Source organism: Rissa tridactyla, chromosome 1 (genome assembly GCF_028500815.1).
Source record: "Rissa tridactyla isolate bRisTri1 chromosome 1, bRisTri1.patW.cur.20221130, whole genome shotgun sequence".
Lineage (NCBI taxonomy): Eukaryota > Metazoa > Chordata > Aves > Charadriiformes > Laridae > Rissa > Rissa tridactyla.
In genome coordinates, this window is record NC_071466.1 from 134,688,159 (window position 1) to 134,713,690 (window position 25,532).

Consider the following 25,532-nt stretch of genomic DNA (forward strand, 5'->3'; position numbering starts at 1 on the left):
ATTGAATGGGATTTGGATTGTTGAAGTGCGAAAACGTGGATCTAACTGTAACTCTGGAACTGCCATCATTTTTTTCCACAGTAATGTTAGCAGCTGACCTTACATGAACTATGATAAATATTTGTAAGACCTACTCTTATGATGCCAAACATAGCGATCACAAAGCACGACTCTGAAGAACTCCCTTCGTTTTCCAGTGTTGTTTTGGTACTGTTATTGGTACTGAAGTGGAAGTCAAACTTTTCCGTGATGTGCCTGGCTTTACTCACTGTTGGAACCATGGTTTGGGATTAGAAGGAAAACTGATTTGTTTTGCTACAGTAAGGGCTTTGCTTTTAAAAAGCTGACCTGGACAGATATAATTTCTTTTCATCTACAGTGAGGAGGTTTCTCGTACTAATCTGATATATAGAGATGATAACACAAGCCCTCAAGGATAAAAAGTTGTGAAAATTGTTTTAGCAAATAAAATACACTGTTTTAACAAGTAAAATACGCTGTTTAAAGCAAACCTCCATATAAACAATTGCCATTTAGGTCTGGTGCTCCTTGGAAATTTAGCAACAGATCACCACAATCTGGGTGCCTACACAGGACTGAAGAAGGAAGGCATCTGTCTTAACTTCAGTTGTTGTTGAATGTCTTAATAATCAAAGATACAATGCAACCCCCACTCCACATAAAATTGGGAAAATTTGGATTTCTTGAGGGCGTCAGGTGTACCAGCCTGTGCCACTGCACAGATGTAGCAATAACTGCAGCGTATACATACTTGCAAAGGGTAAGTGACAGCCCAAGTTGTACAGATGACAGGAGATAGCTCTCCCGATATAACTTAGCACAGATTTGTTGACTTCTAGAGTGGCAGTGATTTATCCCACATGATAATTGGGCCAGACAGAAGCCCATTAACTGCTTTGTGATTCAGCCCAGCCACTTGAATAATTAATATCACTCTGTTAATTGTTATTGGTACAGTGTTCTGTTTTAACTTGCTGTGCCAGTTCATTCAACAATCCTTTTAAAAACACCGGATAGATGAAGACAGTTGTCCCTTCAATATGAACTTTCCACTCAGTCGGTTTGCAATAAATATTTATATAACCCATGCCTGGCAACTTACCACTTTTTCTCATTACTAAAACATCACCGCATTCATCTTCAATTGGGAGGAATATCTCAGGTACTACGATGAGTATTCTCCTCTTTGGGGGTGGATTTATATTCCAAATGCATTCAACGTTAGCTGGGTAGTCTCCAGGATAGTTGGGCGATTCAATGTAGCCAGTATAATCCCCGAGTTCTCCTCCACAGTGCTGGTCTGTGGAAAAACATAAATTAGCATTTGTGTTAGCCGATTAGCTAATTTGAAGTGTTTTTCTAGATCTGTCAAGAGCAAGTCTAAACTCTTCCTTGTGGCTTTAGAAATGCTCACATTCTCCAGCTGCCTCTTTGTTTAGCATGGAAAGCCTTTAAAGGAATACTTGATCTGCAGGGCTGCTTCCACTGATTTGCAAAACTTTCATCTCTGGTGTATAAACTGATTCAACACTTCATTCAGGCTGCTTTAACATTTGATTAAGAAACGAACACAGGTAAGTAAACATGATGCCATTGTGGAGGTTCTCACACAGTGCTTACCACTGAGACCATGCTGACACGCGGAAGGTATTCTGGCTTAACTTCACTTGGTTTTTAACCCGATTTAGCTGAACGAGTGTGCTGATCCTAACAGCCAACCTTATCTTGATTACAGATCTGCCTTGCTTTAGCTTAGATTAAACCTGTTAATACAGAATCTCCACTGACGGATCAGTTTTACTTTCTGAGTTTTCAAAACTCCTATTGAATTTGGCACAGACGCCTGATCCAGTAAGTTACTTATGCTTGATCTCTCCAGGCCTACTCACCCACATAAAACTACATATATGTATAAATATTTTCCTTAATCCAAGCCTTCAAATTCCTTACAAATATCTAATTAGAAATGATGAAGGGCTTCAAAGAGACATGGCACATAATCAGAACAAAAACTTACGACAGACTTGCACATGAATAGTTAGTTTAGATGACATTATTATAGAGACATTATCTTAAATTAGCATGCTAGAGATGAAAAAATTCCTTGCCTAAAAGAATCAGTCATTCACAAAAGATCAAATAAAATTGCACTGGAATCCTTGGGGATATTTAAAATGGCAACTGAAGACAGGAGGCAGAGTGCTGCAAAAAAGCCTATAAGAAGATTTCAGCGTCATGAGCGATAACCTGGCAATTGCAGTACGCACGACCATATCTCCTAGTATTTATAATTATTATAAAATGGCAGTTACTCTGACAGAAGATACGTAGAAGATGATATGTAGAAGAATGGCAGTTACTCTGCTCTCCAGAGACATGGAGGAGTACGCATCACTGCAAGACAACTTACAGAACCTGGGAAACCAGAAGCTCTATAGTTTAACTTGGAGCTGGCACTCGGCCAAATTACATTAAAGCCAAAACAATCATATCCATCAAGTGGTACTTTTCCAGGTTTTTTTCCTGTTTGTTTTCCCAATTTTCACTCCTCCCTCTGGCAGTAAATATATGTTAACTAGGAAATGCAGAACTGAAGTCCAGCCTGACAGATGGAACCTTCAAGTTGCAGTTCAGATCCGAAGATATGCTTCATCTCACAACAAATAAAAACGCAACTTACTTTTGCAGTGCGTAACATTAGTGGAGCCATCAAAATCTGTGCTTGTATTCCCAGGGCAGGTGATGCAGTAGTTTTGACCAAACTCAGGCTGGTATGTTCCCACGGGGCATCGGATACATCTGTGTGTTGTGGAGTTGTAGTAGTGTCCAGGAGAACAATGAACTGTAAGGTATGAGGTGGGTTATTTTCAGAAAGTAGCAATCTTCAGTGCAGAGAGAACTCCCCTCGACCCTGGACATACCTCATGATTCCCATTCTGCAATGTACTTATTCGGCCATAAAAGGTAAAAAAGACACCAGCTCCCTGTTTTTCCTATTCCAAAGGACCTTCTAACTAGAATTATGTTCCAAAGACTAGAGCTAAACCCTTACAAACTAGTAACATGGGCTAAATGTCTCTTACTGCATTTAACGCAGTGGTTTCCAATAAGTTTGTAATACATGGAGGCTGATACATATCTGCCTCAACAAGAAAAACGCCTTTCACAATAGCAGGAGAGATGTTTCCATTAGTGTCAGTTTGCCAGGGCCAGCATGTCGTTCCAGCAACTAAACCAAAATCCATTTGGGCATTTGGTTCCACTGGAAGTTGACATTATGGAACGCGCAACGTGTTGCATGCTTACAGTTTCTGCCTACCCCATTAACAATCAGTCCTTAACTTTGTGTAAGTTCTGCAGTGTTTACTTTTTCTAACTCGGTAAATAAAAATATACAGGACGTGAAGGCTAAAGCATTATCTAATGCAAGTTTGTCTTATTCCTTGCCATGCAGTGGGGCTGCCTCACTTACCAGTTGCAGCACTGACTCCGTACCTGCCCATGCTAAATTCCAAAGTAAACCATAAAGCCCGTTCAGTCTCCATGACCTCGGAAGATCATTCCCAGTTTACAGATTTCCTGACCATTTAATTTAATCACACACCATGTTTCTAGGTGCAGTGACCACATTTGTTTTGGAGCCTTTCAAAGCCCCTTGGCATTGAAGCTTACAAACAAAAGGGCAAGCAGCAGGAATATGAACTGTGGAAAGATTTGAAATTCACCTTTGGTTTCGCAGTCTTGAAAGGAAACAGCACCTTCATACTTGGTCACAAGCCCACCGCCACAGGGGAAGCAGAGGGTCCTTCCTGGTTCAGGCTGGTATGTACCAAGAGGACAGACTCTACACGGTTTAAAACCATCCGAAGAATAGTGCCCAGGAGAACACTGCCCTAGAAATTGAAAATGATCTTCTATATTAGTGAGCCGACTTTTCTGGACAAAATGTAAAACCCACTAGTAGTTAGCAATCTTTCCGGTAACTTTAACATATGAAATCAAGCCAGCTGCAGACCAAATTCTAATCTTACCTGCTGATTTTGTATTGTTCCTGTAACCGCTTCCTAAAAACACCACCAGTAAATACAACTCGTTTCTTAATAAGCTCTTTGCTGCCTATGTGTCTGTTTGTTAAGGGCTCTATTAAGATGTTTGAATATTTGTACTTTCACCAATTCTTTAATCTGAGAATTTCAAAGCACTTGTAGGAAAAAGCGCAACTTTGCACCATATCTGTGAAGCAAGCAGGTTTTTTTTTCTTCATATCTCCACTGTATAGATACAGAAACAGTCGATCATAGGATTTACCAGACTGGGTGGGACAAGTCCAGCACCCTGTCTGTGGGAAGAGCTGGCACCGGCAGCTTTTCAAGTAGCTGTGAAAACTAGTGCTTGTCAGAAGCTCTTCTGCCAGAAAATGGTCATTTGTTTAAAGCCAAGCACTTTGTGAGTGAGTCTACTGACAGATAAAAGGTAGTTTCAAAACTTGCTCTCCAGGCAATTTCTGACAGGCGTTTGTTCTTGCTTTGGCTTGGTTCTTGCTAGCTTGAGTACTTTACTCCTTGACAATCTACCCGAGAATCAGGATGTCAAGTTTTTCAAGATTATGGCATTAATGCGTATCTTCACACCACCCCAGCCTGGGAGACCAGCGCTTTGAGATGTTAGGTGTTCCCTGAGGTGGCCTAATCCCAACACTATGTAATTTTAGCTTCCCTGAGAACTGAACAGCAGGCAGAAACAACTGGCTTGAAAACCTGGAAGTTCTGAGAGCGCTAGGTGGGGCTGGGGTCTCTTAAGAGCCCTAACACTTGCTGGCAAAGGTTGTAGGCAACCAGTATCTTGGGTACCTGGCACTCAGGATGAACTCCTTTTTGACAAAAGCCAAACTCCTGTGGACACCTGTGGGACAAGGATCTCTGGAATTTAGTTGCACTCCCATCCCAGCTGGCTGGAATATGACTGTACAATCTGGCTGTTGTGACACAAACCTCTGAGAAATATTATGACATTATGAAGGCAATTCTGCTATTGTTTTTGTAGCAAAACTGACCCATCTGGTCTGGTCCAGCTGGTCACTGGACTTTAATATGAAGGCAGTTAATGAAAAGTGGATTTGGATCTGGATTTTAGTGTGAAAATTAAGTACTTGTGAAGCACGGCTCACAGACATCCTTTTAGAGAAGCGATGCAGTTGGGTTTCAATACTGCTAAATACCGAATGCTTTCAGCACTCATCTTACCTGTATATAAGAATGAGCTAACTTGCTCCCTTCTTGCCTTCTGTATTGAAATTGCCAACCAAATCGATTTGAGGTGATTTCCCTGAGAAATGCCCCAAATGACTAGGTTTCCTAATTGTGTTTTGGCCTTGTACCGACAGGGATTGCATGTAACTTAAGTATCACAGCACCTTACTCGCAGCTGCAACACAGAGTTCTACACAATAGGCACTTAAAATCTCTTACGTACTTCTTGTACGTGCCTCACCTGCAGGGGTGAGGATTTCAGTCACAGCTGATTTGTTAGTACACAGGCATTACTGCTTCAGAAGATACGATGCAAAAATACTATTGATTACAGGTGGTGACTACATTTCTAACAAACTCCGTGTTCATCCAAATACACTGTTTCATCACACATGCTGGCACAGTACGTATGGACACACACTGAATTTGACAAAATCTGTGACAGGGAGGTTTATGAAAGTCCAAAGCATATTCCCTCGTGCCACTTTCAGAGAAAGAGAAAAGGGGAGAGTCGAGCAGAAAAACAGACTGTTGTGATCTGACAACAAACATTTTGAGACAGATCCACTCTGCAAAAATAATCAGAAGGGTTTCTTCTTGTTGTGCAGATCAATAATTCAAATGCGAGTCTTGAAACAAAACAGTCTTTTTCCTCTAGTCATTGTGCTGCTTTGGGCAGTATGCTATATTCAACCTTTATAAACTCAGGTTTTATTTTGATTATCTATTCTTGTTGGATTTTGGCTAAATATAAGTCAACATAATGAAGATGCACATGCATTTCAAGAATTTTTCTGTGATAGTTCCTTCATACAGTAAATCAGCAAAATCCACCATATGTTTGGATTGGAGACATTAGAGTGGATGGGGAAAATGCGGCAGTTTGTCAAGTGTCGTTCGTTGTGTGTTCACTCTAGATATCCTTGAAGAAAGCATTAATGTAAATTACATGGATGAGTTTTAAAGTTAGAACTCACGTAGCAGATAGGACAGACTTTTTTCAAAGTCAAATAATGTATCTGCTATGAACCAGATTTTGCTCATCTGTAATGAAATAAGGTGAAGAAAATAATTAACAGTTGCATCTTAAAACCTTATCTTGATCAGTTACAGTAGAAGCACTAACAAACTGAACGTCACAGCTCTCTTCTGAAACCAGGTATTATCACCATTATAATCTAATTTATATATCATAGAATTGAGTCAGAGATGCTACATCACTTGCCAAAAGGTACAGTGAATTCAAGCAGCACTGAAACTTGTATTCATTAGCTCCGAGTCAGGTCACAGATTCCTGCAGCGTAACTATCTCAAAATTACGATTGCTGACGATTAGGCCAGGTAAACTGCATCTCATGCAAAACATTAACTCAGCAGTTTCATTAGACTCACCAATACCAGTCCAAAGTAATCCATCCCTTTGGCTCACAATGCACCTGACGAGTCCTTACAAGTCGAGGTATGCCCAGATTCCATACCTGACTTGAAGCAAAGCGCTTTGCTTGGCTTCCTCATTTCCATACCACAACTCACATTGCTGCAGCAGGTCCCATCTTCTTGTGGGCAATGTCAGTGGTTGGAAAAAGCCAAAACATTTTGTGTATTGCTTGTAAGTGCACAGAGTTTTCTTCTGTTACCTTTACAAGACAGAAGTGTGGAAGGCTCTCCCCTCTTTTTAACTCCATGCCTCACAGGCTGCGTGGCAACACCTAATCCTTTTATAATCAAATTAGACTTGCCTCCACATTCTGACACATTCCGGGCGCCCGCTACTCCCTGTCCATCGTTACTCGGGCAAGGCTCACAGGTAAGTTGACCTTCTGTGTCTTGGTATGTTCCTGGTGAGCAAGGAACGCACTGATTATGTTCTCCGCTATAAAAGGTGCCCGTGCTGCAGGTAACTGAGAAAAGAAAAGGGGAATTTACATAAGGACTTTCATTTTGATCACATCATTTGCCTTTATATTAAACATTGAGAGAAGATGGATCTCTTTGGCCCCAGTATGATATTGGCATATGTTTTACATATGTCAGTCCAGGATCCTCACCTGATGTAAACAGGCCCATCTCCACTGCGGTTTAGGTCAATTTACATCAGGGCAAGGTCCTTCTTCTATTGTTTAAGCCATTAAATGGCGCTGTACTGCACCGAAGCGTTTGTCAGACATATGTTGTTAATAAAGCTGATGCAGTCTTAAAACAGTGTATCGCAGTTTAATTAAGACAGTAGTGCATAACATATGGGAAGTGATGTGAATTTTTAGTTTACACTAGGTGCATTTATGTGTTGGTTTTATGGAAGGTGACTACACAAAGTCCGTTGCCTGAGATCAGTTCTAGAGATTTCTCTGAGGGCAACGTATCCCACGTAGTATTTTATGTTTCTTGACACTCAAATCCCCCAACTGGAAAATGTTTTAAATATAGATATGAATCCACATGCTTTTCTTGCTGCAACAAAGCATATAACTGCATTAAACATTTTTCTCTGCTGGATGTAGGTAGTTAAAATGTATGAGTTTCTAGACACTAATAGCAACAGTCTTGCCATACAGTTTCTAAATCACTCCTCCTAGGTGATGAAAACAGCCTCTGCACCAACTCATTAGAGGCACCTATCAGATCTGCACTTAACTGTTTCTTTTTGCTTGTAGATCATTTGGTGTCTAAAACAAGCTGGAAAAACAGATACGCTGATTTTGAAAAGATGGCCTTAGTGATTAGAAAGCTTGCAGTGCTGAGAACTGACATCAACAGGTTTACGCTAGCACCTTGCCCCCAGTGAAGCACTAGAGCCTGATAAAATCAGAAAAGGCTTAAAGAAATTAGGTATTTTACATAAAGTTAAAATAGATTTCTACAGGGTTTTTTTATTGGACCTCTTGAGTGTTAAATGTTATAAATTAAATATATCCATGGGTCATGGATTATTTGGTGGTGAGCAGAGTGAGAGAGGCGATGTAAAACTAAATACACAGCATCTAGGCAAACACCATTTTATTGTTTTACAGAATTGTAATTATGTTTTCATAAGATGCTGGGAGCCACTGGGAACTAATTGCCAACACTGCCTTGTGGCAGGCCTTGACACATACCAGCTGACAGCATGGGAATGTACGCATATATATGCTTCTTTTGTTTTCCTGCCATCATTTAATGAACTCCCTTCAAAGTCTTAGGAACCGTCAGTGGCCCATGCACATATGCTCAGTAATATTGATCTAAATCATCTGTTATTTCAGAGACTTCCTGCCTGGCTCACAAGAGACAACTTAAATTTGGATTTGCTTGTTTTGAGGGATATGGCTGAGTAGAGTTGTTGGAACTTACCGCATTTTCCATCCTGCAGCACTTGCCCTGTACTGCAAGCTTCATGCCCCTCAGTAGCTTTAGCTGGCTTCTGAGCCACTTCATATTCTGTCCCAGAAAACTGAATGTAAAATTGCTGTTTATTAATAGATTTCCTCAATGTTTTGATTGCAGTTTGCAGCTTCTGCTCCATCCTTTTCCGAACACAGTCCATGTTACAGGTGTCTAGATGGGAAATGATAAGAAAACTAGAAGCAATTGAGATTCATGTTTAAAAAGAGGTGCTTAACAAAAACTTTAGCCTGCACCGCCCTATAACACCTCTGTCTGTTTGCTTCACTGTCTTCTCCTTCTTCTAATTGTAGAAGCAGCTCACCGTATTCAAAATCAGGCCGTTTAAAGGGACAAGATAGTACACTGAGGTCCATCAAACTGAGTTTCATGGCCTATAAATGCCCACTGAGTACTGGTATCTTATCTCTTAAGATAAGATTAAGAAATCTGGTTATACTGAATGCACAGGGAGAGGGCTGCAGAAAGCAGCAGTGTTGTACTTCCAGATGTGTGTTCCGTCTGCCACCACTGTTCCTGAAATTTCTCTGCCTGTGCTTTACTCGGTTGATTAGGAATTCTTCCCACTTCCCTAACCAAAATACCTGAGTGACACAAAGAAAGGTGCTTTCTGGCACGATTACTGTTTGAATCACTTGGCTAGTGAGGTACCCCTCAGGGTGAAGAAACCTGCCTTTGAGGACTGACGTGTTTAGAGAATTCAGCCCACATTTTCTTTGGCTGGATTTTATAGCATAATACTCCATCTCATGAATAACTTGAAGCAATTCTTTTTCTTCCTGAAGTTTGTTATGAAAACATGAATTCTCCCAATGTATGATAAAAATGTTTGATTCTCAGGCTGAAGTTTCAGCAACTTATGTTTTGGAGGATTTTTTTATCGTGTTGTTGCAGAATTTCTACCTAATCCTTATGTTCTCTGTGCATCAATTAGCACTTCTGATGTTTAAAGAAATTAGACTAAATTAAAGTAAGTGACTTAACTCCAGGCTTTGAAGGAATTTTGCTGCAGGTTCAATCTTTGTTCCTTTGTCTTAATTTCATACCTGATTTCTTTCAGTTAAATCTCTGAAACTTTGAGATAGGAAAGGCTGTTGAACGAGGCTTGTACTAAAAAGTCTACATGGCAGTTTGATGAAATGGCATCAAAGAGATTTCAACAACACACCGAGGAACTGAATTCTGATTTCTCCCCACAGACAGATCTTTCACAAACCTGAGACTTCTTCTGACTTCATCTCCACTTCAAACTCTGCAGTGATATGGGACACTTCTTTCGATGGTGACTTGCGGCCTCGGCGTTTTTTCTTGGAGGAATCGCATTTGAGATTCACAAAGGTCACCTGGCAGTTGTCTGTACAAGGGAATTGACCTCCTTTGCATAAGAGAAGCAACATAGAAAAGAAATCAAGTAGCAAAGTGGCAAGTGACAGGCTAATAAGCGATACCTCAGCGGGGTTATCCTGAATGCAATGACAGGCTTCATAACATTTCACGTGCGTTGTCAAACACCTGTGCAATTTTGGGTTTGCTCATTTTGCTAGTGAATGTCGGAGGCAAAAATACAGTGTGGTGATGCTCAGCTACACAGTGGTACCTGTAATGCCTATAATTGCCTGTCTCTTATGCATAAGGATTAGAAAGCTCTTTACAGAAATTAGTTCAGATCAGCAATACTATATACAGTCATTTGACGGTTGAACAAAGCAAGAGAGTCAGTTTTCACAAATTCATGAGAGTGGCAGGCCTGGGCCTCTAGAAGCTACCAGCTGGTATTCCACCTCTTTCAGCAATGACAATCAGCAGATATCAAAGGCTTTAAAAGCCTTTGATTGGGAGGTTATAAAAATAGATTGGAAGGCTTTATCTGAGGGGAAATCATAGAATAATTTAGGTTGGAAAAGACCCTTAAGATCATCGAGTCCAACCTTTAACTAACACTACCAAGTCCACCACTAAACCATGTCCCTAAGCACCATGTCTACAGGTCTTTGAAATACCTCCAGGGATAGTGACTCAACCATTTCCCCGGGCAGCCTGTTCCAATGCTTGAAAACCCTTTCAGTGAATAAATTTTTCCTAATATCCAACCTAAAGCTCCCCTGGAGCAACTTGAGGCCGTTTCCTCTTCTCCTATCACAAGCCAGAGGAACTGAATGTCCTTGTCAGTTCTGTGTAACCTCTGAGGAGAAAGGCCACAGTCTGTTAGGACACGGTCACAAAAGCATCCTCTTCCTACATAAAGAAATCAATGTGAAAAACATCCTTTTTGTGATAGGCGATGGACCTCCCAGGTCAGGGAGAAATTTCTAGCACCCAAGCCACCAGAAAGATTTCATTCCAAGTGTGTGATTTTATGATGCAATCTTACTCTTAGACCCAGAAGTTCAGATGACATAACAAACACAAAGCAAAGCAAGCAAAGGACAAGGAAATGGATCCAAGAAATACATTCCCATGGTGGCTGTATGGACCAAAATGCCCAACTTCTATGACTTTAAAAATTAGTCTGATAATCACATCTTATTAAAAGAAGACAACACATAAGGACAAGGTAAGCATCTTGACAACTGAGACGTGTTTTAAGACAATGCTTGGAAAACTAGAGAGATAAATGTCTAGATTTCAGGGTAAAGAAAAAATATGACTCTAAATCTTTAAACTGTTAGCATTTTTTTAGGATAGCTATTTTTTCTCTGTTCAGGAGTCAGATATGATTCCACACTCGCTAACAAAAGTGGTGGTAAGACAGATTCACAACAGAGAATATATCGCCAGTAGATGTTTGCTGTAAGCTGCTAAATTGCTCTAAGCAACAGTATGAGCTGTTGCAATTACACCAACACTGTGTATTAGTATCTGGAAATTTTTGTGTTAATATTAAATTTAAATTAACTCAAAATATTTTAAGCTGTGGAAATGCACAGCAATAACACTCAAACACTCTTTAATTGTCCCTGTCATGATATCAAGGGGATGGAGGACAAGAAATAAACGTCATGAAGAGCTGTTAAATACATATAACTTTTAAAATACCTTTTTTTGTTCAACTTTAAAAGCGATGTTCAAAACTAATAATAATAAATGCCCATACCTAGTCATACCGAGTTTTAAAAACATTTGACTACTTTGACTTTAATTTCAGATTTTTGGTAATTATGTCTAAATCTTCTAAATACTTTTTCGAACATCATAACTACTCACTCCAACATACAAAAGATCTAAGGCTGTGTAACATCAGACTTTGATTATAACTTTCCCGCTTAGGGTTGCCTTTGCTGCTGCAATGGGATACTAATCCAGCATAAAGCAAATGAATAATAGCTTTTGTTTTCTTTTATAAACCTCATTTGGGAAAGCTAATCCAAACCAAACTGACATTGTTTCATGTAACTTTGGATTGGTCATAGCTTTTTGTCTCAGGATATTTCTGCCATTACCAATGCCAGAAAAAGGATCAGCTTAATTCCAAACTCATGCACTTTTGAACAAAGATTTTTCCAAGCGACTGGTGACATTTCAGCACTGTCAGATCCAAACCTGAGGCACTGTTCGGTCAGAGTGTGAACCTTGGCCTGAACTTAAATTCTGATCCAAATATGAAAACCATTATTTTTTTTCTGCCTGCAGTGTGAAACAAAATATGCAAACAAGCAAGCAAACAAACCAAAAACTAGAATGCTGTTTACATGTTAGAAGAAACCACATACCTAAAACAGCTTGCTTCCCAGAATCTTTTGTTTTTTCTTTGCTGCGAGGCCGTAAATGGCACTTTGCATCTTTAATTTTAAAACGAGCTTTCTGCTTGATTGGAGGGGCTAATGAATCTGTTGATGTAAAGTAAAAAAGCTATCATTTGGGAGGCAGATGAAACGAAGTCTGGAACTTATTTTTAACAACAGACTCAAAAGCCTTCTTGCGACTCAGAAAAGAGACAGCCCAAGAGTTACACACCTTGTGCAAGACGATCCATTTCCATAAATTCATTTTTTCACATAAGCACTTACTCTTCAGCTCATAAAGATCAATGAATTTGCTAGTATCGCAGATGCTCTACACATACACTTCCCCTCCAGCAGGCCTGCACATCTTGGTGGAATTTGGGTAAATTTGTCTCTTACTATGAAAAAGGTTAATTCCTACCTTTTTTTTCTGACTCTTTGTCTGTGACTTCCCATGTTACTTGGCTGTAGTCCTGCTCTTGCTAATGCCAACCAGGAATAAGATTAATTTAGTGGAGCTACGCTGTTGGCAGTTGAAAACAATCCAAAGGAAACATCTTTATTAGACTGTGGTCTATGGCTTGCAAGTTTTATTCCTCAGCTTTAAATCCAAGCCAGTTACGTCTTGTGACTTTACAGGCTGTTATACAGCCATGCACTGCTTAGAAAACATAGCTGCTGACTGACTTCCTCACAAAGTCCATGGTGGAAAAGGCTGGGCTGCAACGTGGGTCCCTCTTTCCTTGCTGAACCAGGACCGTAGAGGTAGCCTGCCCCTGTGACACGGCAGCCACATCTGCTGCCGTGTTACCTCGCTCCACAGCATTGTGCCTCCAAACGCATTCCAAATATGTAGGAAATATGTGGTTAGAGGACTGGCAAATTGGAGAGAAGTACAGCAGGTAATGACACATACAGTGGGCTGACACTTCCCACTGATGGATGCCATTTCAGCTGCTTCTAATTTTGCTAGACTTCAACCATTTTGAGCTGAACTTTTTTTTAATGCCGAGTATCAGCTTTAAGACATATTTTGAAATCTCTCTGCAAAAATAATCCAGCCATTTCTGAGAACAAGATGAATGAAACACGGTATGAGCTCATAAAAGTCTCATAACCTTTTTATTGGGAATCCCCAGTAGGAGGATCCATGCTCCTGAGGAAGGACTTTGCAGGTGAGGACTGGAACCCACCGTAGCCTCCTGCTCTTGTGCTACTCTTGGGCAACCCTGGCTCACTTCCAAGTCTGGGAGAAGAAATTTGCCTCGCTGGACTATAGAAAGTACAGTATTCCAAATATTTGTCCTTATTGAATATATCTCAAACCTTCACTGCTCCTATACTGACCTACCAACACGATGCCACACCTTAGGGCAACTAAGCACACACCAGCCCTCGAGGAGAGGCTGCAGAAAAGTGAGTGTGCGCATGATGAAACACAGGCTACCTTAATTCTGGCCTTGTGTAACTTAAGAGCTGTATGTCTTGCACCTCCCAAATGGTCTGGGGGACCTCCATTACCTACCTCCTGGACACCAAGGCCTGGGTGAGCAGGAGAGCACCTACCTGCGCAGCTGGGCAGGGTGGCGTTGCGTTTCTGCTGAGCCTTGCCTTGCTGGACAGGAACGCCACAGCTCAGCGTGTAGCTGTTCTCTGAATCTGCGGGGCAGAACACAGAGTCAGCACATGGGGCAACAGCCTCACAAAGCATCTGCTCCCCTCATCACTCAAAGCATTAATGTTCGGTGCTTGAACAAATTTATTAATACTGCTAAATAAGGAGACATTTCAAGTGCTGAACTTGGATTTTCAATGGCTGAAAAAGTTTGCCAAAGTCTACTGCTCCATCGTGTCAACTACAAATTTTGTTCTTTCCAGCACTGAAATGTTATGTTTTATAAACAATTTAGCATGAGGTTAGCTGTAAATAATTCCACGGTGCACAAGTAGAAAATATTTTCTGTTTGTCCATGGCAAAGCCCTTGCACTTTGATCATCTCTATAATTTAAAAAATAAACTATGCACTTTCGTAATAATTTTAGCTTCAGACTCTGACAGAATTTATTGGCAGGAACAAAAAATAACATACTTAGAACCATAACAGAGTTTATGTATTGCACAGATAAAACTGTGTATTGGTGCATGCAAATGAGATAAATGCATGGTTCCAGTAAGCTCTGCTAAACTGAAAATAAAGTGTGAAGAGCTCTACCGCACATAATGCCAGGACTAACATGAAAAGTAGACACCCTTGTGGAAAACAATCCTGTGTCAGAACTAGAACATATATGAAAAAGCAATATCGATCCCCCCACTCCACCTGCCCTGCAAAACTGTGTAGATGAAAATTACCTACAGTAAGTGATACAACCAAGGCGGGGGCAGAGGAGATGAAGTGCCTGAGTTTCTATAAATAACACTCAGATGAACTATTACCAGTGAAATTTATTAAAACCTATCAACTGCAGCAACTAATACAGAGAGATCCTTTTTGCCACACAGCCTCCTGAGACAGATTTAGTTGTATCCGTTTTGTATGAGACAGCCAGGCAGGTTCAGAGCTGTTGGTAGGTCACCTTTTGCTCCACAGTGCCCCTGGCTGGGCTGGTGGAAATGTTATGGTTACCCTGGCTGTCAGGGGAGCTTCATCATGAACTGTGGCAGCCACAGCATTAAATTTCCCAGCGTGTCCCACCCGTCCTCTCCTGCCCCTGACTTCAGACTGTGCTTGCCAAGCTGAGTCCCTCTCAGGGGCACCCTCCGCTTTGGGATTAGTTTCTGCTCCTGCTCAGTCACACAGCTACAGGGTATTTCAGGCCACGATGCAGAGTTCATCATTTTAAGCAGATGTCTGGATGGGCACTGGGGACTCTACTCAAGTTGAAAAACATGTTACTACAAATGAGCAGGAATTCACTGAAATCAACTATTCATTTTTCCCTCACTTTTGATATAGCAATTCAATACATTACAATTTTTCTTTTGCACCTGGTTAAGGTGGATGTGTATCTCGGGGTTTTGTTACAATTTCCCCACCCCTGCAAATGGCACCTCAAATTAAATAATGAAGGGCCAAACCTCTAGTGTAACTAACAGTCAGCTCTTCTTGTATTTAATGATGTGCATGTCTGGCCCAATTTAATTTATAATGATGTTTTTGCCCATTTACAGTGGTCCGTAACAAAAACTGAATGCAAGAATCATGAATACTTTAGCAGAGAAAGAACATCAAGTCACATTCTAGACTTAGGAGGAAAAATGCTTTGTACAAACCTGGAACAAAAAGAGTGTTAGACGGGCACGACAGGAAGCAGCTCTCTATGCCTCCTGTCTTACTACACACTAGCTGAGCCTTGGGGGCTGGTTTGGCATTTGGGAGACATTTCACCATCTCTGAGGAGGAAAAAAAAAAAAAAAAAAGAGAAATATACATACAGTGGTGAGGAAAGGTAGAAGTGGCAACAAAGCAAAATCACAGGCTCAGACATTTCTGAAATAATTAGGGAGAGAGTATCTGGATCTGCAGCTTGGACTTGAAAATAAAACTGCTTCACATTTTTAAACCTAAACTGTAGATCAGCCTTTCCCTCCTATCCTCCACTTCAGGACTGTTTGGGTCCAAACCGGCACTCTGAAAAGCAGGTGTCTCTCTGATTATGAGCACAATCCTGTGTGCACATCTTTATCTCAGAAGCAACAGGTAATACCAGTGACCTGAGATGTCCTCTCCCCACTTTTGGAGACATAGCTCTCTGGTTTAACAGGCCAACTACCACACCATGCACAGGAGTCACCCTCACAAAGATCTGCTTATTTAGATGACGGCTAAAATGGTATTTTCCACTCCTCACTCCAACTCTTGCAGGCTTTTTAATTTCAGCTCCATGCTTAAGCAGCCTCCCAGCCAGGCAGAGGTGAGGCAGGACATGCTGGGATGGAGATGGATAGTCCCATTGGTCCTTTCAGTGGCCAACAAAATGCCCCGAGCAATGCTAGAAGGGACTCTGTGACACACACACAGACATCAGCCATTTCTCATCAGCGCCCACCACACAATGCACAGCGTGGAAGGAGGAAATATCCAGCTTCTCCTCTTAGCTTCACGGCAGGAGGAAGACAGAGTATCCTGCAGGTCTCACAAGCTGCTCTTCCTATTTGGGTAAGGGACAGTTTGTATTTTACCTGAAACTACATAAAGTTGTTACAAACTGTTGGACCAGTCTCTGTGCTTCACCCTGAGATGATGGTATGCCACCGACAATTATAATCCTGCATTTATTTTAATTTGACATCTTTTGGGACTGAAGTGTTACTTAACTACATCTTTCGCCACACGGATGACGAGGTTCATTCTCAGCTGCAGCCAGCAGGTGCCATCACCACCCAGGCCAGGCAGCTTCACCGCTTCCCTCCTTCCCCCAGAGATCTAACCTCTGCACTGACTGCTGGCCAAGTGCAGTTGGGCACCTCTTCAAGCAGATATTGCACGCTGCATCAGCTGGTTAAATCTCAGCCAGGTGTCTGTAGAGTAGTTCTTGCTTCAGCCCCGTAAAAACGCCTGTTCGGATACATCTCCTGTTTCTCTGACTGTTCCTTGCTCTTTCTTCCAAACATGCTCACCTTACAAAATGGACTTGGCTGACTCTTGTTTTGCTCATGGCTGATTGCGCTACTGCACGTGTCATTTTTCCTACCCCTCAGCTCACCACTGAACCACACTAAGGTAGGGGGGAGATGAGAGCTACAGCATCCGAGTCCGGTAGGAAGCAGCCTGACTGGTTTGGGTCTGTCAGGGTTTGGGAAGAGCCCAGTAAAGCTGGGATGAAACAGGGCAATTCAAATACGGTGGCTGGAATGAGCCTTGCCTGGCTTGGCTTGAGCGCAGAGGAAGGGTCCCAGGAGCTACCAGCTGGTTTGTGTTCCTGGCCTCACTGCTGGTTGAATATAAACATATATGAGTCCCTTAAATACACCTGATGTTCACATCTCAAATATGGGAATAATTATCCCCCACTTACCTCCCTCCTAAGGCTTTTATGTTGCTTTGGTGGTGTTTTTAAAGAAATTATTTCTTTGGACTGAGGAGACAATACAAGCGCAAAGTGTCATTACTGAGCAAAAGAGGATTTTGTTACTGCAAATACCTCCAAATCATGTGTCATTCAGGACCATTAGATATCATTCTCCTGCTTTTTATTGTGCTTTTATAACAATGTAGAACGCAATTTCCTCTAAACAATGTTGGTAACAAAGGCAGGTGATCAGCAGGGAGATGACACTCATTTCAAGCCTCATTAAATTCATCAAATAAAACAGTGTGTATCAACAGAGAAGGGCGTTCTGTTTTCCATCTTCCAACTGAGTATCACAAGCAATGAAAAGAAATTTACAACTACAAAAATATTTTCGATACAGCCTCTTACCATGGGAACAGCATTTTTAGCAGGTTGAGAGGGAATATAGTACAAAACTTCTGTGGTCGGTCTATATACCAGACCTCAAAAAATATTAGTCCCTGCTGTTAATTTACAAACTCCTTTCCAGAGGACTAACTGGTACATTGCAAGGGAGACCTAGTGGATAACTAAAAAAAGAGAGTTAACCATTTCTCAGTCCTATAGTATTCAGTTCTCTAGATAGCAGTGAAGGTAATATATGTAAAGGTATGCGGGAAAAATGAGGTACTTAATTGTAGTTAGGAAAAAAGCCAGTGGGAAAGGCTGAAATCCAACTTGATATACTCACCACCCCCACCCCCCCCCCTTGGTTATAAAGTGCTTTCCATACTGCTGTATCCATGTAAGTGAAAAAAATGCCACAATTGCATGGTCATGCAAGAGGCCAATGTGGTGCTCTCTACTTCAGAGTACAGTGCTTTCCCTCAATATGTGCTGGATTCCCTGAAGTAAGGTCCTGCCATTTCTTGTTCTGTCTTGCTCCCAGTTAGGCATTAGACATTGGCCCCAAATGTATTTATGAGAACTTACTCGTGGTTAAAAAAAGCCCCAAACACAAACAAAACCCTCACAACCTAAATTTGACTATGAAAGACCTAAGGTATGCCATTCCCATTAAAAACATGAAACCAGAATTAAAATCTCGCAGAATGGCTATAGCCATGGCCAAGATTTCCTGTGCTTCAAATGAGACCCCAGGAAAAAAAAGTCACCTACTTAAGGATACAAAAATTCAGATCTGCCACAAAGTAGGTGGCGCTAGCAGCAACTGGCATAATTTTAGTGGTCTCAGGATTTGTGCTCGTTGTAATTAATACTTCTGACACAGCTAGTGTCAGTACTTTATATTAAGCAGGATAACTTTGGAAATAACTTGAAAAATTTGGGTATGATGCTGTGAATGTAGATATTAACCTGAATACCCAGCTCAGCCTTAGAGGGAAACAGTTACAGCTGAGGTCACAGAGATGCACAAAGAACAAAACAACAGAATACATAAAATAATAATAAGACAACTTAGATTTGTGTGAATGGAATCGTAAAATAAAAAAAAAATTCAACACAAATAAATCCAACATACTGCCCATTCTCTAATCCACCTGCCATTATGTCCTAGCCCATGGATTTCCATAGGATCAGGTGTTATCCGAGTTTGTGAAATGAATTTGGAGATGTGTATTGTGAAAATGCAGCATGCCTCAGACAAAACCAGGGGCTTTTCCACACTCCCGGAGAACAGGAGCATCACTGCAGTCACCTCTGAGTCAGTCTCCCACACTTACCAACACAGTCCTTCTTATTCCAGTGCAGTTTCTTTCCGGATGGACAGACACATTCATAGCTCCCCATTGTATTAAGACACCCATAGTCGCAGCTACCATTGCTGATGCTGCATTCATCAATATCTGAAATGTAATTCAAGTTGAGAAGAGTATTAACCATAGGTACACACATATACCATGCATTAAGATACTATGTACATAAAGATAACCATTTCTACTATATCTTTTATATATTTAAGTCTATATAAACTTGTACAAATGCAGACAATACTCACATCAACCAATTTTAGTGCATATTGCATGTATTTGTCCTCAGAGACATGTATAGCTCGTACTCTCTCAAGAATTTATGCCCACGATACAATTTACTTGCCAGGACTAGCTACACTGAAATTCTTGGAAGTCCTCACAAGATATGAAACATGCTTGGAAGCTTCTGCAGCATCTGGATAATAATGTATATTGCATTATATGGAAAAATGTCAAAGTTTTAGTCTTTTTAATCTATCCAACCAGCATTTATATACTTGTGCCGACATGGCTGATCCCTCATCTCCTCTCCTCCCACCACCAGAAAGTATGTTTATCCTTCATGCTCAACAGGAGTTGTGCTGCCATGTACGCACCTCTGGATCATGTTCCGGCACATTTAGGACACTAGATGGCACAGGCTAAGATTGTCATACGGCACTAGTGAACCATCAGTTAGTTGCACATTGCTGCTCCAGACCCTTTAATTTACTAGTATAGCCATAACCTAAAAGCCCTTGTTATGAACAACAGCCCCGTTATTTTAGGCATTGCACTAACCTCAATGACAAGTGGTTTCTGCCCTTTCAACGCAGCTCCCCGCCTGCTTGCTAGAAACGGTGGCGTTACTGTAATAGACTTACAAGGCACGCAGGTTGCGCCATTTGACATATGTTCAAACGAGCCAGAATGACACCAAATCAACATGAGATATACTGAACTGCTAATATTCTGGCTTAAATGACAAGCCTCAAAATGTAACTGTAGAAAGAAAACTGCCACTTAATGTGTTTCTAAGGAAGGTCTGGCCATAAAGGCTCACGGGCGGAGGAGCGTCTAACTGCCATTCCAACCCACGCCTGAGCCCGGGCCTGAGCTCCGGCTGCCGTGTGCTTGGCACTGTGTGAATCCCTGCGGTTTGCAGGAACACCGTCTGTGTTCAAGCCAGCTCTCCCCAGGCCCCACTTTTGGAGCCCAGTGACCCCTGTGAAGGCCGCGGGTGAGGTGCAGGTGGGAGGTGGGGCTGACGAGGGGTCGAGCGCACACTTAGGCCCCGCACTGGCTCACAAATGCAGGCCCATATGTATTAGCCAAGTTTTCCTCTGCCATCCCAGGGCACTTGATGGCAACATGGGAGTATTTACCAGGGCAGATGCTGGAATCCAGAAAAGGCTTTCTTTTCCTGATGCAACATTTCAGCCTGTGTGGTTAAGCAAAAATCTAGAAAGCATGGAGTACATGCATAAAAGAAACTGGGAAAGACATCCTAATGATGACAGGCATGTTTCTAGACAACATTATGATTTTTGGGTCAGAGTCAGGACTTCTGGAGGTCCTGGGTCAGCAGTTCCAAAAACTGACAAGGGAGATTTTGTACGCAGTGGTCAGGCGTACGCTGAGTGGGATCTACTTGTGAAGCCATACCTTGAAACACACGTTTAGTCGACAGTGCTCCTGCCAGTGAGCTCTGGCCAAACTGTTCAAACCCGAGCTCTTGCTGTTGAATACCTCAGCCCAGAACCAAGCTCCTGAAGAAGCAGCCAAATTCCCAAAGGCATTCAACAGTCCTGCAAATTCTACCGACTTTCCTAAGCCAATATATACAGCAAGTAGGGCTTTACATAAACAGGTGGTGTAAGTGCTAACGGTGTCCTTCTAAAGGATTCCCTCATGGCACACAGCTTTTATTACAAGAGATGCCGTAGAAAAGGATCCCAGAGAGAGCGACAAGGGTTGCCCCTCAGCATGGAAGGCCCAGAACAAGGACATCGCCACGTGGTTTATTAATTACTAGTAGATGGGAAGCAAGATGGAGAGAAAGCTTACTAAGAGGCAAGCTTGCACCAAATATTTTTGAAGGTTCTCATTATTTCTCTCTAGTTTTGACTTCTGCTCAGTGCCACGTGGAAGGCGGCCAGGATAAGTTCCACTGTAAACATCGCTTCTGCAGAGGCTGACTAAAACTAATGATAGGCCTGAGCAGCAAAGCTCAGGGCCCGGACAAGTCTGGATTCAGAGCTCTGATTTTGGATCGTCCCATTATGGAAAAAAGCCTGGATCTGGTTATGTTTTTGCCCGCAGTTCAGCACTGAGTGTTTCCAGTTAGAGTTTTTGTCCTACTCCAGTCTTATTTAAAAGACTGAGGCCAAACTGGGGCTGAAGATTATTGAAAGACTGAGGCTGAACCCCAAACTTTGAGGCTTTCCCTAAATTAATACATACATTAAGTCATTAACAGTGAAACTGAGCATCAGTCTCTCCACACCCCACATAACATAGGTCCTCAAAACTTTCAGACTCTGATTTTGCTTTCAGAACTGCCCTCAGGTGGAGTCTTTTTCCAAACTCTTTCCTTAGATAGACTCCTATTTCTCCTCCTGCCTGCCTCTACTATGCAGTGAATACATTTTTTACTTATGCTGCTGTATACAAGAGATGCTAACATACACCTTCTACGCCTTTCTCCCAAAGAGAAGCCAGGCACAGATATTAGCAATGTCTCACATTAACCCTACAAAATCAGGTGAACTCGGCACTCGGACAGAAGTGAGGGGCTAGCATCTGTTTCTGCTGCATCAGTTTGCATGGCACAAACCAAATCACATGGGAATGGAAACAACATGAGCCTTTACCTGTATCTTTTTGGCTCAATCTGTAGCACAATTTACTTATGAATACAAAGAGGACAACTCTTGCATATAATATGTAGCTCAATGCCTGCTTTGCAAATTAAGAGCCGTTAGGGCCCAACGTTGTTCTCAGCAATTCCTCTAGCAGGTTCCCTGGGCTAAGTCTGACTCAGATCAGAACCTGGCCTGAACACATGGCTTTTGTGGATTTAAAGTCAGGGCTTTGTTTATGGTATGACGCAAGATTTACTTAGTTCATATCTTGAATAATTGAATAATTAAATAATTAACTATTAACCATATTTTAACTAAAGAAATACACTTTGTTTTACATTTTAAAATAGCATTGAGAGTTTCTTTTGTGTCAGTATTTTCTAGTAAGTAATTTAAGATTCAGGGCTTTACGGTTTCTTATAATTTTCTCTTTTTGCTTTTGTTTGTGTAACGCTGACCTGATAGGTTAAAAGCATAGTTCGTATTTAATACACTTAACAAACCCCTCAAAAAATCCCTTTGCTCTCCTTTGACCGTTTTTCTGAATACAATCAAAACCTACCCCACTTATTAAACATTCAGGCAGGAGACCACAGTGATACCTGGGGGGTTTAGCCAAGCCAGCGGCAGGCAGTCTTGTACTGTGATACCTCTGGCAAACACTGGACTTAATTTGTGTGCTCTAAAATTCTCCTGCTTTGATCAAATAGAAGTTGAACCTCTAATTTGGTCACTGTGGTAATACTGCCCTATGATGCACTTAAAAATCCCTCTCCTGGATAATGAAACATTACAGCACCAATTCTTTCCAGTTATGCCAAAAAGGCTGAAGAGCTGAAGCAGCTCCACTGAAGATGGGAAGAAGGTATCCTGCAGCCTTCCATTATGAGTTTTGCAGGCAGTTTATGTCACAGTCTGGTAAGGACAAATACTAACAGATCCAAAATTTGTAAACTTTGTAAAATTTACCTCCTTCTCCTATTCTCTTTGTTGCCCATCATTTGAAGCATTCCATATGTAAACACAATTGTGACTAACCTCACTCCTGTGGAAGTACCGATTGGTACCCTGCGCTTGTAAACTCTGTAAGGAAGCTTACCCTGTACAGCGCGATGAACCCCAGCCATGAGGCTGCTTTGTGACGGTTGTGGAAGAATGGCTGCATCCATTGCAGTGAATGCAAGCGTCACACCTGCAGGCTTCTCATCTGCACTGAGGCTGCTACCTACCACCATCAAACAATGCAAGGACTTTGGTTTTTATTTACGTTCTCCTGGCAATGCTTCAGCAAATTTTAGTCACCCCCTGCTCATGCTATTTTAGCTTTAACTTTATTGGTTTATCATCTTCAGTTCTAAAATCTTCAGCTAAAAGAATGTGTGGCTCAATAAACAGTTCACAAAGCAAACAAACAGATAAGCAAAACTCAGTTTCCAAACCTCCACAGTGTGTCAGTCCATACAAGGTGTAGCCTTTATGGCAGAGACATTCAAAGCTTCCAGGGTAGTTGATGCAGGTGTGATCACAGGTCCTTTCAAAGGAACACTCATCAATATCTGAATTAATAGAAAAAGCATTAAGAAATTAGTATTCAGTTAAACTAGAATTTCACATTCAGTTGCAACATCTTGTTACTGATAAAGTATCATCTATCATCCCAGGTAAAATGTGAATAAAATTTCATTCTCATTCCTCTAGTGCTGTATAAAGAAAGGACTTGCAAGTACATGGAGAAAGGTAAGAAAAGATAATTTAAGAAAAACCGTGAAGACTGTATTATACACATTCACCATTAGATGGCAACCTTTAACTTCTGATCATATTTATCCAGCAGGGCTGTGGGGGGGTATTAAGGTTCTGGGGGGTTAGTGGCACAATGGGAAAAAGTTTTGGTTTGAATCAAGTCATTCCCTCTTTCATCAACCATTCCCTCAACATCTTGCCCACCAGGACAGGGAGTTGCTCACAGACTTCTGCTCTGCCTACCCAAGACTGTACAGACAGTTGCACAGCTACAAGAGGGGAAGCAAAATACTGCCTGAGAATAAGCCTGTACCATGAACGGACGGGCTGCACCTAACACACGGGAAATCTTAGACTGAAGACCACATTCTACCTTACTCGGGAAAATCTGACCTCTTCCCTTAAAAACGTCAGGCATCTCTAATTATCACTGTCCTCTAATGTGCATCCCTTATTTACATAGTCTCTTCCATCCAGCAGTCTATGAAGAAAGCAATTGTTGCTTCGAAGATAGTACAAAGGTTTTGCTGAGCAGGGTGATTAAAGGTTGATTTGACAGCAGTCATGATGGAACTGACTTGCTGAAAACTTGTTACATTAAAGGTACCTTAAATACCAATGTATGTAAAATTACAACACTTCTGAGTGAATTTTATCCTCAAATAATTAGTTTTTTTAAAAAATCCTCTTCAGTGACAAATTTTTATATTAAAAAGTCAGAGAAATTAATACAATGGCATTATTTAAGAGCGGTAATTTCAACAAATCTCATTCCGCCAATATTCCTAAGGTATACAGGAATGGATTAGTACTGCTCTAAGCACACTTTCTAGAATTGCTTATTAAGAACATAACCTGAGCAACACCATTACTATATATAACTCGGACTTTCATATTGGACGTGCTTAGAAACCTGTGGGTGCTTGAAAAAACTTGAAAATTCACCAATACTTAAGGTTATGCTACCCAATTCCTATAGCTAGGTATTACTTATATGCTTTTGCTGTTTAATAAAACATTCTAGGTCTCATCCAGCTATTATAAATGCAAATACTTCACTTCAAGAACTATAAAATTAAGATGTTGTGTACGCGTACATAAACTCAAAATCTGTGTGAGAGTTTATGCACAAATTTAGAATGTTGTAACCAGATATATTTTATATGATCCCCAATTTTAAGTGTTCCAAAACATTCATACAAAAGAGAATTCACATTGTGGAAAGCAACTGTTGAGGCAAATGCATAACATCAAATGAAACACACATGATGAACAAAAATCTATGCTATTCAGTTGTACGTGTGCATCACAATCGCTTGTTATGATCAAGTAGCCCAAACTGGACAACTGAGATTTTCTCTCTTTTAAATCTATTTCATTTTAATGTGTTTTCTATGCATTTTAACATATCGTTATTTGAGTTCTGAAAGTAATTTCTTTTTAAGGTTTCCTTTATAGTCTTGGAAATATGCAGCTTTTGAATACACATAAATGGCAAACTGTTTCAGTTTTCTCTAAATAAATACATAAAGTAAAATCATTCGGGAATGAACACTGCAGTTATAGTTTTAAAGGATTTTTAATACATAAGAAGCCAAGTCATACATCATGGTTTCATTCATGTGTAACCTTGTTCGCTATATGGTATTACAGGAAATTTACAGAAGCAGTTCATTTTCTGGCCTCTGACTTACCTTGGAAAGCTCTTTTTCAAAAATAATTTCATATTTCTCAATAGTGATCTTATCCTGTACTATTATAGTCAATGGGGTTTATGCGTTGCTTTCACACATACGGCTTTGT

General features: G+C 41.0%; 1 protein-coding gene across 7 annotated transcripts in view; it reads right to left on the reverse strand.

Moving 5' to 3' along the window:
• Positions 1–25,532, reverse strand: part of SCUBE1 (signal peptide, CUB domain and EGF like domain containing 1) — a 217,922-nt gene that overhangs the window by 10,550 nt on the left and 181,840 nt on the right. For 2 of the 7 annotated variants that reach the window (XM_054185747.1, XM_054185731.1), the window contains 11 exons: positions 23,426–23,542; positions 19,114–19,236; positions 15,648–15,767; positions 13,940–14,032; positions 12,362–12,478; positions 9,868–10,005; positions 8,601–8,804; positions 7,010–7,171; positions 3,747–3,914; positions 2,702–2,863; positions 1,124–1,321 (listed from right to left, as the gene is read on the reverse strand). In XM_054185747.1, the coding sequence (XP_054041722.1) occupies positions 1,124–1,321; positions 2,702–2,863; positions 3,747–3,914; positions 7,010–7,171; positions 8,601–8,804; positions 9,868–10,005; positions 12,362–12,478; positions 13,940–14,032; positions 15,648–15,767; positions 19,114–19,236; positions 23,426–23,542 (1,602 nt within the window). Of the gene's footprint in view, positions 1–1,123; positions 1,322–2,701; positions 2,864–3,746; positions 3,915–7,009; positions 7,172–8,600; positions 8,805–9,867; positions 10,027–12,361; positions 12,479–13,939; positions 14,033–15,647; positions 15,768–19,113; positions 19,237–23,425; positions 23,543–25,532 lie in introns of all 7 variants that reach the window. The other 5 variants (XM_054185738.1, XM_054185723.1, XM_054185756.1 and 2 more) reach the window with 4 other exon arrangements.